We start from the raw sequence: 18513 nt of genomic DNA on the forward strand, positions 1-18513 counted from the left end.
ACTGACTGCACCAAAAGTGTCCCCAAAGGCAAAATGCATTCAAGTAAGTGACCAACAGAGGGTGGCTCCACATCGCCCCATCCCTCTTGCAGGAAATGCGGACTTCATGCTTTATTTTGTAGGGAATCTGTGGGATCACTGCATCGATCAGAGGGGCCATCCCACCCCCTGAAAACTTCCAACTTGATGAAACAGTGAAAGTGTGGAGCAAAAGAAGGGTGAGTTCAAATGGAGTTTCGTGTGAGAAACACCCTCAGGGAGAACAAGGATTTTGAACAGAGGAAGCATCCAGGAAGGGGCAGCAAACCCCAGCTCCAACGCCCCACCCCAGCACTGAGGCATGCATTCACACAGACACAACTTGATCTCGATTACTCACTACCAGTTCCCCCCTTCCTCCTGAACTTGCCCCTCAACAATCATGCTCCAAAGAGAGAGTGGAGAATCCTCCCGGCAAATGCCAGGGAATGATCCATCCTTGCACAGCATGAAAGCTGATAAAGGGAACAGAGACTTACATCGGAGTAGCCCCCATGCAAAGCCCACTCCCACCCATAAAGCACTCTTCCATATCTCTCTCTCTCATGCACAAACACACACTGAAATGCATAACGTGAGAATAATTCAACATGCAAAAATAATATAACTTCTCTGAAGAAATCCTGCTTAGAAGGCAGAAGAGACCTGAGGATCTCGGTCTGAGGGATGGTAAAGCCCAGAGGATGGCATCAAGAATGGAGCTGTTTCAGGAGTTCCCTTGTGGCTTGCCAGAAAGTCTTTCTGCATGAAAAAGTACGCACAACTCCTGGTGCGAACATCCCTGCCCAGTGCATTCCTGCCAAGTAGTCCTAGCAATGAAAGCCAACCCACAATCCATCCCATGGCAGGAAAGAATCAGCCAGTGTTGGGCTGGGGGAATGCGAAGCAAAAAGACAATGAGAATTTGCATGGAGGAAAGACCGGGCTTAGGCCTGAGGGAATGTCGCTTGGCATTGGAAAGCTTCTGACCTCAGATCATGGGAAACTGGGAAGTAATGAGCTGGGTAAGCAGAGAGCAGGATCCCAATGCTTGCAGGGTGTGCTGAGTAGCAGGTGAGCTGAAGGAGCCTGGTGGACCCATTTCTTCGCCTCCCGGAGATGCTAAGCCATATTGCTTAAGCTACACCAGAATTGGCTCTTTGGAGGCCCGAAAAGAATGATTCCTGCACACAGACCTGCATTTAATACAAGAGCGAAAGGGCAGCTAGAGAAGTGAATTGCACAGAGCTTCCTTCTGAAACTGGACCGATCCCAACTTCAGAAGAATTAACCAGGCCACTGGGAGAATCCAACCTTGTTAGCTCTTCTGAGGGCATGGCAGCCTCAGAGGCCTGAGTCCTCCCTCTGTATGGGGAGGGAGGCCTAGAAGCGGGTTGGCTCCTGCTCCCGAGCCAAAGGAGGGCCAATGGCAAGCAACCCACCCATCAACGAATACTCTGCAGCCAGGGCAGCATGCGATGGGAAGTACCTGTCACTCCCAGGTGATGTTGCTCTCCTGAGTGAAACACATCTAGCCTTTCTGGGCAGAGGTCAGCATTAACAGGTTGTTATGGGGCTGAGTAGGGTCTTCTGCTCCTTACTGTCATTGGCCTAAAGTCTCCACCACCCCAAACACATTTTTAAAAATCTTATCTTCACAGAACTGGGCAAGGGAGGGAGACATGCAGGAATACCTAAATATATAAGTTACAAGTGAACAAAACATTGAAAAACAATGGCAGAAAAGCAGCCAGGAATTACAAAAGAGCATTTGGCAAGCCCATTGCAGGAACAATGTTTGAAGAATGTGGCTTCCTCAGAAAAGTATCCAACCTAAGCATTAAAAGGATGACAACTGAGTTTCATCTGGGGCTTCCTCATCCTCCCTCCAATCTTCCATATTCTGGAAAAAATTCTGGAGTGAAACTTTCAACTTAGACACCCCCCGTAGAATGGTCTTTTGTCTCCCAGCAAGGAAATAATGCACGGGGTTGATACTGCTGTTTACAGCTATGCAGAGATCGCTAAGGCTCTGAAAAACCATTATGATTTTAAAGTACTTGAATATGGTAATCTTTTGTGCATGATCAAATACTGGGTCATCAGAGAAAAAATTCCTAGGATCAATATCATATAAAAAGTAATAATAGGTGAGAACAGTGGTGAGATTAACAGGAATCCCGAAGATGAGGAAAAATAAGAGGGAAAGCAAAATTACCGTCAAACTTTTTGATCTGCCACGATTACGTGGCTTATGGCGGACCTTCACAAAGAGGATGAGAGTAGCGATAGCCATGAGTGGATAGCAAAGCAGGACGTTCATAGCGACTGGGACCACTGGGCCATGTCCAGTAAGCAAAAGCAGCAGATTACTTCCGGTCATCATGAGGGAGAAGACCCATACGTGGACAGAAATGAAGAGGGACAATTTGGGTGGCCGGTGACATCGATGCCAAATTGGAAAGAGGACTGCCACACACCGGTCAATACCGATTGTGGTCAGTAGAAGCTGACCAGAGGTGTACAGGAATCCCCAGGTAGAGAAAAAAGCCAATAAAACAGCCGTATTTATTTCCTCCCAATTACCCATTTCAATTGTAATAATTGATTCTACTAATAGGGTAATGAGGACCCCAAAGTCAGCCACAGCCAGGTTCAGGATATAGGTGGTGAAAGCATTCCGCTCGATATGGAAACCAAGGAGCCAAATGACTGTTCCGTTCCCCACAAGTCCAAAAAGACACAGAATAAGGAGGATAATGGAAATGATGAACCATTCCTGGTCAAAATCTACCATTGAGAAGTCAGTGAGATTATATATAATCGAAAATTCTTCTATAGTATCTTCTATAGAAGATTGAGATGGCGCAGTCAGATTGCCCATCCTCTCCGGATTCCCAGGCAACTCAGCCTTTCCAGGTTCTGGTCCAACCTGCTGTGAACGACCTTTCAAACAAGTTACTTATTTGTGAGTTTGAATGCTTTGCAAAAGTTCTAGGAGATTCCTTGGATCGCAGGCATATCAGATATACTCTTCATATTTATACTTTGAGGAAGCCACAAAATGCACATTCCAAAGGAAAGTCCATCTTGAAGTATTTTAATGCACTGTTGGGGGTGCTTTTTATGTGCAAAGAAACTCACAGAGGAAGGCAGGAACAGGATGGAACAGAATTATGACTGGACACAAGAAAACAGCACAGGCCAGGAACAGAGAGGCCGTCCACCCTGCTGAAGGCTCAGATTCTCCTTGGGTGTTGCTTTCTTCTCTGCTTGAATGGAAAGTCCTGCAGGAAGAAACAAGACAGCCCCAGATTCAGTGTTTGCTATGCAAGTAAGGTGATGCCATGCATCTTTTCAGTGATCACAAATGCAAATGCTATGCAAACGTAAGGATAGAAGGGGTGTGGAGGGGAGGGGAGGGGAGGGGAGGGGAGGGAGCATGGGATGAGTGCAAGAAAAGTCAACTGCAGTTGAATCAACCAATTTTTGGAAAGCATGATGCCCATTGACTTTGGAAAGACATCCAGGAATGAAGGGGAACTGATTCAACTTTGTTGACATACGTACATCTCTTTAAAATACTAGACAAAGTACTGACAACATTCACACCAACTGGGACTTTGTCTTACCTTTTGGAGGATGGGGAGAAGGATGGAAGGTCCATCAGGTCTTAGATGCCATGGTTTTGCCTCTTGTCCTCCCATCCACTCTCAGCCATCCACCACTTCCTCTCCTTCCCTGGTTTTCGAATGAAGTTGCAGTTGTGACCTTACAAGAGCAGCTTGTAGAATACAAGTCTGCTGGAATCTGGGCTCTCTTGGATATGAGAGCAATACTCTCTTCCTTGTCCTTCCTATACAATGATATCCAGAGCTGACCAGAGCTCGTTGTCCTCTCCATCCCACCAGATTTCTGCAGCTTCCGATGCATCTAGGGTCTCCTTTAAAACCCGGTGCACCAGTTCTTCTCTTTTGGATCAGTGCCTTCTAACTGTTTGCAGTTCAAGCAACGCCTGAACTCATTATCCCCATTGCTGTTCATCCTTTTGGATAAATGCTAATTTCAAAGTGTACTTTTCCCCAAAAGGGCTTTTTTAAATATTATGGTTACCTTCTTTGAAAAAGTGTAACATTCAGCACTTGTAATCCAATTTGCAAAATGCAAAGTGAAAGACGAAAACGTGCCACAAAGGAAATATTGCAAGACAGCAGTTATTAAGTATCTATAAGGAAGAGTAAATTTAAAAGATCATGATATGCAGAAATTAAATATGACTTATGTGCTGATTAAGGGCAAACATATTTATTCTCATTTACCATAAAGTTGTGTGACTGGTACAAGTAAAGATTACACCATGCAAAGCAAAAGACACTTTACATATTTGTGAGGCCTACCAGTAAATCAATAGTAAGATTGTATTAAAACATCAAATGAAAATAGTTGCATTATGCAAAAGTTAAGGAAAGCAAATGAACACCAGTTGTAATTAGCTAACTGAAGTGTATAAAGATGCAGGGATGAAAACAGTGTAAAACATTTCAATTGTTTTCATGTGTTTGTCACCAAAAGAAACAAAACCATATAAAACAGAGAAAGTTCACAACATGATGTCAGTATAAGGAGATTAGGAGATATACTATAAGGCATAAAATATAGAAAAGTAGTACAAATTTCCATACATTTATCTCTTTTCTGGGTTTTGTGATGCTTTAAGTGCAGCAGTTAAATAGTTTAATAAAATAGCAGATCTATCAATATATATCAAAAAAGCATTCTGCTACTAATTTTTCCTCATTCTACAACTTTTACACACACAAAAGCATCCACTGATCATTGGCAACCATTGGACAAGTTGTGGATAATTGAAGCCTTGAACCTCCAACATTTAGCTGTCTTGGTCAAACCCTTACGTGGAAAAAAAACGATTTTGGTATCTAACAATCATTTTTTGTTCTGAATATGATGTGACCTTAATGCCACAGAAGCAAAAATACTGTTTTGCCTAATAAACAGAACATTATGATCTCCTTTGCTATTCCATTCACACTGAAGGCATTGTTATATTTATTCACCAATCAGAAGCATCTATACACATCAATGTATAATTTAAAATGCTGGGAACAATAGATGGCAAAAGAAGAAGGGGACGGCAGAGGATGAGGTGGCTGGATGGAGTCACTGAAGCAGTTGGTGTGAGCTTGAGTGGACTCTGGGGGATGGTGCGGGACAGGAAGGCCTGGAGGAATGTTGTCCATGGGGTCGCGATGGGTTGGACATGACTTCATGACTAACAACAACAATACACATCAAATGTGAGTTGATCAAACTGCTCGGCTTTTATTGGTACTCCTAAGAGCAAAGGGGATGTTGAAATTCTAAAGTCAGCAGAGTCAAAATAGAGTCTAACAAATGTTGCTCCTGCAGGTATTTCTAATCAGCCAAAGCAATCATATGGTATTTGGCATGCAGAACCAAACATTGGAAAAACCCTTCATCTACACCCATGAATTTGATGCAAAGTAAAAATGCCAGTCCATGCCCCCAATATAGTCCATGTTTTAAATCTGGAGTTCCCTAACAAGTAAATTCAGCACAAGAAAACCGGTTGAAGTGTAATTGGCAAGACAGGATATGGCAATCCTTGAAGAGTCCCGTTGGATCAGACTAAGTCTCCATCCAGCCAAGCATTCTTTTCACACAATGGCTAACCAACTGTTCACCACTTCCCACAGGAAGGATCTGAATGCCACAGCCTCTCTGACTGCTGTTATCACTGGAGACTCCCAATCCATTTCCATGTGCCGAAAACCTAATGACATCCACTCAAGGGAAAATTCAGATTTGAGGACTGGAAAACTGGCCACAAGAACACTTAATCTAAGAGGAATTGACCAGAATGTCAAACTAGTCAAGAAGTCCTATGACATCAGGCAAGGTCTACAAAGCCAAACCAACCTTTGTTTTTACTGCAGTATGCGTAGAATGCAACAACATTCATTGGGTAGGGAAGATCCTCCCAAAAATTGTGAACCAAAGCATCAATATTTTTAAAGAAGTTGCTTGGAATAGATAGCAGTATCCCAATTAATACACAGATAATCCTGCATGCAATGTTCATCTTAACTGTATTAAACTTAATCTAGGAAGCCAAGTTAAGGAATGTCCATCAGTCTACATGCCATGATAGCTCATCAATCAATGATGGTTGTCATCTAAGCACTCAGACATTGGAGGATTATTGCTGAGAGCTAGACTCTTCTCTTTTCTTTCTGAACACCCGACAGTCCTTTATGATATACTTTATTGGCCCCTCATGACTAACAAGTCAATGCAACTCTCAGACTCCTCTAGCACATTGAATGATAATTCTATGCTCAGATAAAGAGTTTGGAGCTCAACTAGAAACTTCTCTCCAAGACTTCCATTCACAGAGTGGTACAGGATCTACCCTAAGGGTGGCTTCCATTGGTGGAGATCCAACTGGCGAGACCTACAGAAGTCCTTGAACTGGTAGCTTGTCTCTCTTAAGGGGGTCAGGAACTGGGTAAGGCAGCAATTTTCCCTCCTCTACTGGGACCCCTCCTGTCCATCCCAAAACATGTCTGCTCTCATGATCAGGCTGGGAACTGGCAGCAATGTTGACTTCTGCCTTTGCATCACCCCTTCGTCTGACACTTCTTCAGAATCTGACAATGCAGACCCTTGTAAAGTCTGGAAAGAGTGAGTGCCTGGCCCACTCTCTACAATTGTGGACATCCAGTGCAAGGCAGGAGGAACACAAAGGGTAGGATTCCCTCTGTACTCCGGGCATTCTCCAAAACATTTTAGATAGTGAATCTTGCCCAGATACATGTTTTTTCCATACTCATGAGGGGGAATGGCTAAGGCACTGCTGCAGTTCTTTGGAGGAGGAGGACACCCACCCATCCCTTGCCTACAGAAACATTTTCACACAACAACTCCAAAGACTGAGACAAACTTTGGAGACAGATACCGCGCAGAAGCAGTTGTTGACAGCAGCCTTGACAGAGGATCTTGTAGATGGCAGTGATGCTCAGGCTAACTCTGGTTACCGGTGCACAGAAGAGGACAATGGTAAACCAGTTCTGAATCTTCTTACCTTGAAACCTCTGTGATAAATCAATGAAAAAAATGAAACAGGAGACAGAGCCTGGACATGAGATGTTGAGTTCAGAAGGCACTCAGCCAACTACTAGTGAAAACAAAAGTACAAATCACACTGTCACTAATGACACAAGTAGATCAAAGTTGAAAGAATGGCTGGAATGCAGAAGCAGGAATCAAGTACTGAGGGAGCTGTTGCCTTAGTGGTCCAAAGCAAAGGAGGAATATGACTTGTAGACCTCTGTGAACCCAACCATCCATTCCTTGCAACTACATTCTCCAGACGACTCATCAGTTGAGCGTCCACAAGTACACAGCAGATGGGCTATACAGACATCTAACTGCCTGCATAACTGAATGTAGGAAATGAGGAAGTTCTTTTCTTACTGTCCAAAGGATCCAGATTCAGATCATATCGTAAATGTATAGAGCGTATTGGGATGCACCAAAGACTTTCAGAAGGTCCACCTCTTCTTTCTGATCTATATAGCAAAGCTTTTGGCTGTATGGATCAGAAAAAGCTGCAGATAATTTTAAAAAGAATGGGTGTGTATAAAGGTTGAAGGTTTCCTTTCTTGTGAAGGCATCATAACCTGGTGTTAACCCTTTCTTACAGTTGCTCTCTAGGTTCCTCCTCCTCTTTGAAAACCCTCTGGAGTATGATCTTCATGCTCTCCCTAGACCGAACCCTCTTTCTTCTCCCCACAAGGAAATAAATCAGTGGGTTAATACTGCTGCTTAGGGAGGCACATGATAACACAACATTTGAGAGCTCAGCACCATTGATATGAGAAGTTTCCAAGAAGCCATTGATGAAGAAAATGCAAGTGAATGGGAAAGCCAAGATCAGGTAGAAAAGGAGTGCAAGCAAGATGGCTGTTAAGACTTTCCCCCGCTTCTGTTGGTTTGATTTAAAGCAGACTTTGAAGAAGAGGATCAGAGTGGAGACAGTCATGAGTGGAAGACAAAACAGTACACTTATATTAAACGGGTACATGTGTTCTGTTGATTCCAAAGAGAAGAAGGAGATCACCCATATGAAGGCACACAGAGCGGTGGACAGGTGTGTGGGGTGATGGCACCAATACCAAATGGGGAAGAGGACAGACACACACCCGTCAACACTGATCACTGTCCAAAGGAATTGACCCGTGTTGTACGTAAGGGTGAAATGCTCACAAACCGTACTATGGTAATGCTCATATATGGATGATTTCCAAATAAAACCCTCAAGCATATTATTTATGCCAATCAGGAATAGGGCCACAAGGACCCCAAAGTCTGCCTTAGTCAAATTGAGGATATAGGTCATGAAATGGTTCCTCTTACAGTGGAAGTGAAGTAGACAGATGACATTTCCATTCCCCGAAAGTCCTAAAATGTAGATGATGTTCATGAGAACATTAATAATAATAATAGATTCAACAGATGATACTTCAAGAGGTGGATCAGTTGGGTAGAGGTAATCAGGATCAGTGCTTATAGTATGGTAGTCTTCTGTACCCATAAACCCATATTCAACAGTGTCCAGGGTATGTACTGTTTCCATGTGCAATATCAGTGTGAAATTCTTCCACAAATTTAAACTGTACTTCAGGAATTCTGGTTTCTGCTTATTTAAGGGCTCGCCTTCTGTTCCTCTTCAGCATATCCTCCATCTAGCAGTTCTAGCTAATCTCCATTCCTGATATAAGCACTGGATTTCAAATACTTCTTTTTGTTTCAAATGTCCAAATACATGTATACAGTTGTTCAAAAGTTCACAGGAAGGCTGTATTCCGAAAAGCTTCAATTTACATTATTTTTCTTGTCCTGTTTGCATCATTTCTGATTGAGGATTGGGGGAAATGAATTCTGAGAGAATCTAAAGCATTCTGTGCAGAGGGCTGCCCTAGTCATTCCATCATGAAAAGAACTCTGCTCTTGCTCTTTTTCATTCACTGAATGTCCTTGCAGTGTGATTCCATAGTGTGGGAGGGAATGGATCCCATGGACTTCCCTCTAGGATTAATCTGCAGCTTCACTGGAGTATGGATTTCAGTCCAACTGTCTTATGTTAAGGAAGAAGCATTGCGGAATGTTGAAAATGGATTCATTCTGTTGCAACCTAGAACTACTCTATGGAGTCATTAAAACCGATATCTACAAAGCAAAATATGTAATTTTTGTTGCTTTTTCAGAGAAATAGCAGAGCACTTCTCAGCAGGTGATGAGGATCTGGATAGATTAGGGTTGTGCAACAATTGGAAGATGAAGATTTGACTACAATTTGTAATATAACTATTGTGCCTTCTATTTCTAGTACTGAAAATCAATAAATCGTATTTTCTTAAAAAATCCAGTATGGTTGCCATTTGCAGGCATTTTAGCCCTAGACAAATTGTTTCAGGAGCTTCTTTTACAATCTGCTTTTGAATTGCATGCATGCACTCACTCACACATGTGGAAACTTGTAGTAATGGTTTCCCCATATGTCTTAAATAACTTTGCACGTAGAACTCCCCAGTTAGCAGTTTCTAAACAGGATGCATTAGAGCCTGGAGAAGTCTTATGAAAACAGCATAGAGAGGGACTGAAGTTGAAAAACAAACAATATGACAGGATAGATGCATTAAGCAGATGGGAGAAGGTCCACGGGGAGGGAACAATTCCCACCTCATGACTATTAGTGTTGCCACTGATAGCCTGCCGCTTTCCTCTTGTGCGAAACATGAGGCGGCTTGCCTGATTTTCCTCTTTCCTTCTCTCTTTGCAGTTTTTGCTTCACTTATTCAACTCATTCCAACAGTACTGCCCCTACCGAAGGTTATTTTAAGCTATTTGGACCAAAAAGTTACAGAAAGTACAACAGGCCAGCCATGGATAGTGGAGGCAAAGCAAAGCAAATCCATCAGCATTCCAGAAGGCACCCAAAGCCACACCTTGCCAGGTTCTTTCAATCACACAACCATCTTGCATTACTGGAGGGAAAAGTAGCAAGAGCTGCTTTCATGATCTGTAGAGTCAGGACAGAAACGTTTCAATTCTTGGCCACCCTTTGTACCACTTGGACCCTCCAAACAGAAAATCATAAAGGAGGTTTAGGATGATTCAGGGTACAATTCAGAGTAGGCAAAACTCAGTTGAGGCATCACCTGAATCTTTCTCATTCAGCCCTCTGATTTCTGGATTTGGTTGAATGCAAAGTCCACTCCCAGTCTTCGTATGTGTGTATGTGCCCTTGTATTAGAGAAAGAGAAATAGCAATTGAGAGAGAGAAAGAGGGAGAGAATGTGTGGGTTTAGAAAAGACAGAATGAAAATATGTTTGCATTTATTCTTATTTGCAGCATAAGCATCTGCAGAATAAAGAGAATTATTTTTGCTATCACACAATTATTGATTATGGTAAATTAAGCATGTTTAAGACCCAGTGACAAGCACAGAACAGATGTGAAAAAAGGCAAGTAGGAGTCTAAATAGGTTTCTCATCTCCCTTGCATGAAATCTGCATTTGTACACATTGCAATGTTTGGGTCTTCTAGTGAAAGTGCATGCTGAACTGATCTTTGTACATACCTGTGAGAGGGTAACTTCAGCTCAACAGTCTCCAGAAACATTAGATGGAGGACAACAGGTGCTGTACCAGGTGATACGGGATCTTCAGGGCAAATTTTGGACCCTCCATATCCTGGGGAAAAATGAGATGCCTTTCAAACTCACAGAAATATATACAGGAGATCCCATCGTTATCTTTGTTGAGGCAGTTTGTCAAGATCATATGCTTTTCTTGGCTGATATGGTAGAAAGAAATTATCTTTGAAGAAGAGAACTTTAAGCAGATATGGTTATGGAAAAACACCCTTCAAAAGCAGATTTGGGAGTAGCAAGTAAAGAGAAATCACCCATTGCAGGGGAAGTTGTTGAGTTGTTCAAAGATGGGTGCCCAGCATCTTGGTTAACTTCACTGTAAGTATAATTTCATTGTTCTGTGATGCTTTTAAGCTGAAAACTAAGCTCTGGCAAATATTTTCAGAAGCTTGAAAAGATACCTTCCTTTAGTAATTCCTTCTGGTTCCTGGACTGAGTCCTGGATTTAGAGGCAGGTTTTATTTTTCTGGAAGAAACTATGTTCCTGGGACAAAGCACTATTGGGTTCCCTTTGGAATACCTCAGGGTATTTTTCTCCTAGAGTCTTGTTTATCATTCCTTCATTTAGAAGTTGGTTTTGGGCCTGTCCTTTCCCCCTATCTTCTTGAATAAGTCAAATTCCTTGAATCCTTAAGAAAATTAGTCCCCCGCAGTCATCTCTGCATCCAGATGGGCTACAGACTCAGCATGCTAGTTTGCAATCAGCATCTATCTGTCCTAGCAGGGCCTTTCCTGACCCACCATTTCTGACATTCTGGAAATGCTGGGACCTGTGTTTAGACACACCTTAATGGATGGTGGAGAAGGATGCAGGATCTGGTTGGAGAAGTAGGACCATTCAGTCAGCCCAGGTTTATGCATCCCCTTCATTCCACTTTCCCTCCCCATGCACAGAAACATAGAAACAGAGCGAGACAGAAAGGGTCTCCCGGGCCATCTAGTCTGACCTCCGGCTCCAGCCGGCTCCACTCACAACAAGTCCACCATGTGCACGTCCAGCCTATCCTTGAACACCCGCACCGATGGGGCCTCAACGACCTCCCGTAGAAGCCCATTCCACACCCTCGGGGTCCGGACTGTCAGGAAATGCTTCCTGGCATCTAAAAGGAACCTTGGCTCCCTGAGTTTTGCTCCGTTGGAGCGCATCCTGCCTTCCTCTGCAGGGGAGAACAGGACTCCACCCATCTCCATGTGAGAGTTATTTGCATGTTTCTTTCTTTTTCATGTCTGTTTTTCCTTTTAAGCTTTTATGCAGGAATGGTTTGGTGTATTTTGCTGATGTAAGGTAAGCCTTTTAGGGAGACTTTTCCAGTGGTACTATACTGAACAGATCATTAAATCTGGGGATGTAGAGTTCTTAAAACATGAAATTCAACAAAGATAAATGCTTCTAGTTAATAGTATGTGTTAAGGAATTTCAGTATTCCCCAGCTCCAGAATGCTGGGAGATTGTGACTGCTGGGAGCCATGCCTTTCACAGGTGTGTGCTTTGAGGATGGAGTACTTTGTATCTGCTCTGCAGCTGTTATTTCCTTCATCATGGAGCTGGAGGCTGTCAGTGGTGGAAAGGAGGAATGACATCCCAGACTTGTCTCTTGGCTGGCATCAACACAAGCATGCTTACAACCGTTCCATGGTAGAGCTGGAAGAAACTTGGGAGAAGGTCATCTAGTCCAACCTCCTGCTATGCTTGGTCCCACCCTCAATGTGAGATGGTGAAATAAGTTGCAGAGACTCCTTGTGTTGAAGTTGCCCTAATAAAAGTTATAAGTTTTATACATTAGAATACAGAAAAGTGCTTCTATTCCTCCCCCTGACACTCTATTGCGTAGGGTTTTTCCATTCAGGTTCCTTCTATGGGAAAAGGAGCCCCACATCTGATATGTAATGATTGGAAAGTCACTCTCAAATGCAGAGCACGGCAGGCAGGGGGATGGTTCAATGCGACAAAACTGAATTTTCAAATACTGGGCCAGCTTATCATGGTCTTCCTGCAATGTCCCACCTCTGACTGTAAAAAGCAAACACTGAAACCTGTTAAATGCTGTTATATCTTGATGCACCATGATGTTCTTCCTGATGTCTGCAATGGTTTCTCCATGTTTCTGTATTTCCTTTTGTCTTTCCATTGTTCTTGCCTATCACTCATTCAGTGTCTCATTCCCGACTTCATAAAACACTCGGCACATTTCCTGTTTCCTCCTAGTCAGCTTTTGTACTGCTACACTTTAGTGCTGTTGCAATTTAGGGATTTCTGCTGCTGTAAATAAATGCTCGATTGCAGGCTTCCATCGAACTCAAATATTCCTTCCAAGCACGTCTGAAAACCTGACACTGATGGCAGAAGTGGAAAAATGGTTGCTCAGATCCAATGCACAAAGCAATCGGTGGCTTAAGGTACCAAGCCAGTGCAAAGAACAAGCAAAAGTGAAAAATACAGACTGGTGCTCAGCTGGTTTCCTGCAGAACCCCACTGTGTGCAGGAAATTTCCTCTGGTGCCTGTATCATCTCTTTCAACTTAGGTTGGGGAAAACACACCTGGGCAGTGTACCAGAGAAAACCTGGGCAACCTCTCCTGCCTCATGCCCCCTTACTTCCAGGGGCATTTGTTCCTGACTCCCATCCCCATCATGCATACACAACATTTATTTTTTTCAGGTAGATTTATTTCCTCTGGTTTGTCAGGGAGAGACTTCAGAAGAAGCTCTTGTTTTTGTGTCTGGTGACTGTTCACGATGGCTTCCTATCACCTCCAGGGTGGATTCCAAGGAAGCTCCTAGTGTTCATTTTAGAACCGGATTAATTGGCAAATGGGGTTGCTTGGCTTACAGGTAACCTTGGCTAGATCATCTGCATTGCTGGTCCAACATCAAGTGAACTGAACTTGTCTTTAGGCAGAGACCTTTAACTAATTGCAGAAGGAAAGTTTCTGTCTGTTGAAGCCAGATAAGATGGAATCAGTACTCTGTCTCCACGACCTACCAGAACAGAGAGTTTTACAATAAGCCACCAACAGTCCAGGAGAAAGCCCCAGCATTTTCCCTGCTCTTCAGGCATTCCCATGGAGAGCCTGATAGAAATACTTTGCTCCCTGACTTTTCTAGCTTGAAGGAAGGTGTACTAAAGGATCACTGATGTGGATACCTTTGCACCATATCTCTGTGTGCATATTCAGATACATCTTCTCACTCCACCCTTACCTGTAGCCATTGGAGTTAGAAAGCCCATGCGCCCTGGTCCAGAACCCCTACAACTTCATTCCTTAGCCTTCCCTGCTCAAAATACCAATTCAGTCCTACAGCAACATCAATGTAATATTTGTCCAAATGTTCCTGTAGCGAAGACAGAGACAAGGAATGCTGGGAGCTTTTTCATTTGCCTTTCAAAAGATTTTGTTCGTGGTGGAACAGCCAAAGATTTCAGAAAGTGATACTAACACTCTGATGCTGTACCCAAGACAGATACACAGGCTGGGCAACAGCTTATGGCAGATAAGTGCTTTGAAGTTGAGATCTCTCAACATAGATTTATCTATGTTATGGGGTCTGTGTGGTAGGATTAATTTTCTGAAAACAAGGACAGAAACAGAGCAGTATGTTCTAAGGTTTCTGTGCATCACTGTCGCTTCCCTTGTTGATAACACCTAGGATCACCATTGTGCCATTGTTGGAATGAATACACCATAGAAACCCCCTGGCAAGACCAGCCATGCAAGTGGACCCTTCCAGCTTTTGATCTCTACTGCCCTTAGCTGGCTAGCAAGTGATGCTTCGATGCTTGCCTTATTCACATTTGCTAACTGAAGCATTAATCTCCCTGTTTAGTGTTGGAAACAGGGAGACAGCCTGAAGACAGATGGAGGGAGAAGTGAAGAAACTGTAGTAAAACCATGGTTCAGTGTTGGTTTAACTCTGTGGGGCTGGAGTGGTTGGGAAGCACCATAAATATGCAGGTACATCCAGGAAGAGCGAGGGGAGAACCCAGCTCAGTAGTACAGTGGAGCAATTGGGAGGAGACTGCTTCCGAGAATACAGAAGGGGTGCGGATTTAGAAACATAGAAACAGAGCGAGTCAGAAGTGTCCTCCTGGTCCATCTAGTCTGACCCCCAGCTCCATCCAGCTCTGCTCACGACATGCCCACCATGTGCATGTCCAGCCTACTGGCTGCAATTTGAGGAGATACTAAGGACACGGTCGTATTCGTCTTCACATTTGTGTTCTTCAGGGATTAATCTTCACTCTCCCAAGGTTCCCTTATCTTTCCTCGTTTCTTTCAACAGTGTAAGCCAATAGGCGAGGCTGACTCAACTAATACATTTGTGTAAGTTGCTCCAGTTGCTGAGGAGTGGCATAAGAATACCAAAAGCAAGCAAGCAAGCAAGCAAGCCAGACAGACAGACAGACAGACAGACTGTGAGCCTGTCCAAAGGAGGAAGCCAGGAAGCCACAGAGCTGGGTGCAGCTGTCAGATTAGTGGACAAAGTGGGAAGCTTTCTATCTGTTTCTCATAATGTACAGCAGCTGCTTCCTAGCACAGGCTCATAGAAATGCCACATCTCGGGCAAATCTAACACAAGGATTAAGGGGAAAGAGGAAGACACCTTGTTGGGAACATATACGCAGATGTATTGAATCAGCCCTACACCAATGTATCCTAAAGCAGGTTCCTCTGTCTATTCCAAGGCTCTCTCTCTCTCTCTCTCTCTGTGTGTGTGTGTGTGTGTGTGAGCATGAGCAAACATGGACAGATGCACTTGCTGGCTAACTTTAAGTGTCCTCAAGGTAGCAAAGCCAACCTGTCTCCCTGAGAACAAGTGCTGCCTGCACTCCCCTTGTGGTGGAACTTAGCAAGACTGCTAGGAATGCACGTTCTTATCATTTTGCTGCAGATGTGAGTAGCGGCAACCAAGAAGCATGTAATGTAAAAGTCAAGAGTGAACTTTCCTGAGTAAATGCCACTGCCGGGAAAGCCGGTGAAGCATGTAATGAGGAGACCAGAAATATCAGTATTTGCAATGCAAAGACAGGGTGTCATTCTCTGCAACACCCCCGGTCCACCTTGGCCCACTTCCAATCACTGGATTGGACATTTGTCTCCTTGAAACTTGACATTGGATTGGAAGTGAGCAGGAAATCCGTCAAGCTTCAAGGAGACGACTTTCCCTGTTTCAGTGCAACCTTGCTTCTCACATCTTGGGCCTTCTCTGGCAACCTTGGTAACAGATACGAATTCCTGCATGCACCACAGGAATTTGCAATTTTCAGTGCATACCCATAAATTTTTTGAATGGAACTTCACTAGGAGAGTATGATCCAAGTTCAATCCATGCTTCCCTAACTTTCTACTTGCAATGAGGCCTTGTGAAGAACACACTAAAAATATGCTCCCCACTTCACCCCTGCAGGTGTGGGCTAGGCTGTGGGAAAGAAGGGGAGGGCATCCTTATATACACATTTCCTAGGAATTAGCACTATGTATACATATGCAAATGCATATGTAGATATAAAAGTATACATCAGAAGACCCTCATTTGATTTGCATGGTGCCCATTTGTGATGCTTCTATTGCATCTTATTTATGTATTTGACTTCTATTCCGCCTTTTTCTTTTTTAAAGACCTCAGAATGGCTTATATCATTTTCCTCCTCCTGCCATCCATCTTGCCTCCACAACAACAGCTGAGCTGTTTCTTCATGAATGCAGAGGCTAGCACTCCAATGCCCTGGTGATTTGAGAAACCCCCAACTGGTGGAAGAATGGCGCAGAGAAATGAGTAGCCTACCCCGCTTTGGCAATGTCTTCCACCAATGTTTGAACTACCTCTCTGCAGTCTGGGCAAGCACCCTTGGGGACTTCTGCAGTAATTCAGAGATTGGGGACAAGGTATCCAGTGCCCTACCCTTCCGTAGGGAAAGCCATGAAAGCCTTCTGGCTACTAACCCAATAGGTCCTGAGGTGGTTTCCATGTTTGGAAGGCATACCTGTGTTGTGAAGCTGAGTCCAGAGATCCCCTGTAGAGGATTTCTCCTGTGGAGTGTTGTATTTGCCAATTATTTCCAATGTGGGCCATTGAGCTAGGCATATTTGCTGACTTCCATCTTTTGGCAGCACCAAGTTTTCTTGCACCCATAGTGTGCATTCCAGGCTGTACCAATTGGCACTTACCAGCCCCATTTGTGTAAATAAGGCAGTCAACAAAGGCTGGGCTGAGTGTCTGTGCCAGACCCAAAGTCACCCAGTTGGCTTTCTGGCTGAGCAAGGACTCAAATCCAGATCACCAGAGACCCAGACTTGTGCTCTCATCCACTTCACCCTTATGAAAAAATTATAAAGAAGTAAAACATTTACCCAAGCAGTGTGTACAATACACATGTATTGATAAACATCCTGCATGCACATGCAAGAGAGTGAAAAGGGGTGTGTTTGCGTGGATGCATTCACACACACAGGTTCACCCTCTTGAACACAAATGTACATGCAGAGACTCTTTCCAGGAGAAATTTTGCTCACTCTGCACTGGCTAATCAGGGCAACCCCACTGCCCACTCCAAACACTGCCAGTTGATGCTGTCCCTTCAGGCAATGGCACACACCTTTTCTCATTTTTCTTGTGGAATGGTAATATACTCCACTGCCAATGATGACTGTACATTCCTTTATTTCTTTCCCAGGACCCACACACTCATGAGATGAAAATGTCTGGACCACATATGGAGGCCTAAGCCAACATTCACCAAGCCAATGTGCCGGCTTCACTCAATTGTTTCACAGCATGTGAGAAGGGGAGTCAATGCAGCCCCAGTATATCTCAAGCCCAGCTGCTCTGAGCCATCTTGGTTGAGTTCAACCTTGCTCCCAGAGTGAAGCCAGGTGCTGGCTGAATCAAGCACACTTCTTCATTGTGTCAAGGGAGATTAGCCTGAAGAGCTGGAAATGTCTTTTTCCCCAGACTGTGGGCATGGAGACTTGTGGTGTAGACAATGTCACCCCATCATGGACAAGACTCTCAACAAGGAAGAAAGGAAACTGCACAACAAAGACATGTTTGGAAGATAAGAGCCAAGAATAATGGAAATTTGGTGGAAATGCTTTGTAAATCTTTCTGGGTTTGTTGGATCACTTTGACTATTCAGGTAGTGTGTCACAGCAATTGGATTTTCAGCTTGGCAGATTCAAACCCCCAGAATCCATTCCTGCGGCCATATCAGAACCAGAAGATCAACACAGAGCCAGTAGAGCATCAGCTGCTTTGGGGCAGTATTTACTCATGGACTGGCTGATTGAAGAAAAACTGTAAGTGATTTCCAAGCCAGCTTTGAAGAAAAATGCTTTCAAATATAACAATGCTTGTAAACCACTATTGTGAAGAGATTCCTATTCACAGTAGAACAACCAGTTATAAAACAAGCTGCCAATGGTACACTGCAGTGTAAAGTGCAGCCAGGAGCAGAAAACTCACATGTAGCCAACACGCGGAAGAGCATATACAATGAACAAAGGCAGAAAGGGTATTTTTGGAACCAAGGCCAATGGACCACCCTCTTCTTTTTTAGAAGGGCGTCCCAAAAGGCAGTGACCCTGTTTCCAGGCAGATTTAAAGCTTGAAGGTGGGTTAATGAGTGGAGTCCTCCATGGCACAGGCCGAGGCCAGGGGGCACAGTCATCTCATCACAACTTACATGGATGTGGAGAAACTAGTGTTTATTTTTCTATGGGTTTCCAATTCAAACCTGTTT

The 18513-nt window shown here is 43.7% G+C and overlaps 2 protein-coding genes across 3 annotated transcripts; both read right to left on the reverse strand.

Annotated features, from left to right (window-relative positions):
• Window positions 1-546: 546 nt before the first annotated feature.
• Window positions 547-10839, reverse strand: LOC123035010 (mas-related G-protein coupled receptor member H-like). 2 transcript variants are annotated; one of them, XM_044452840.1, is made up of 2 exons: window positions 10704-10839; window positions 547-3305 (listed from the first exon to the last, which is right to left on the reverse strand). In XM_044452840.1, the coding sequence occupies exon 2, from the start codon at window positions 2900-2902 to the stop codon at window positions 1859-1861; it is 1044 nt and encodes a 347-aa protein (XP_044308775.1). In that variant the 5' UTR covers window positions 2903-3305; window positions 10704-10839; the 3' UTR covers window positions 547-1858. The 2 variants fall into 2 exon arrangements, with proteins under 2 accessions (XP_044308775.1, XP_044308776.1); XM_044452841.1 differs by lacking the exon at window positions 10704-10839 and adding an exon at window positions 3651-4011.
• Window positions 7757-8695, reverse strand: LOC123035022 (proto-oncogene Mas-like). The gene has a single exon (XM_044452853.1). It carries the CDS (start codon window positions 8693-8695, stop codon window positions 7757-7759), a length of 939 nt encoding a protein of 312 aa, XP_044308788.1.
• Window positions 10840-18513: the final 7674 nt, after the last annotated feature.

This window comes from Varanus komodoensis, unplaced genomic scaffold, assembly GCF_004798865.1.
Source record: "Varanus komodoensis strain SLA01 unplaced genomic scaffold, ASM479886v1 scaffold75, whole genome shotgun sequence".
Taxonomy (NCBI): domain Eukaryota; kingdom Metazoa; phylum Chordata; class Lepidosauria; order Squamata; family Varanidae; genus Varanus; species Varanus komodoensis.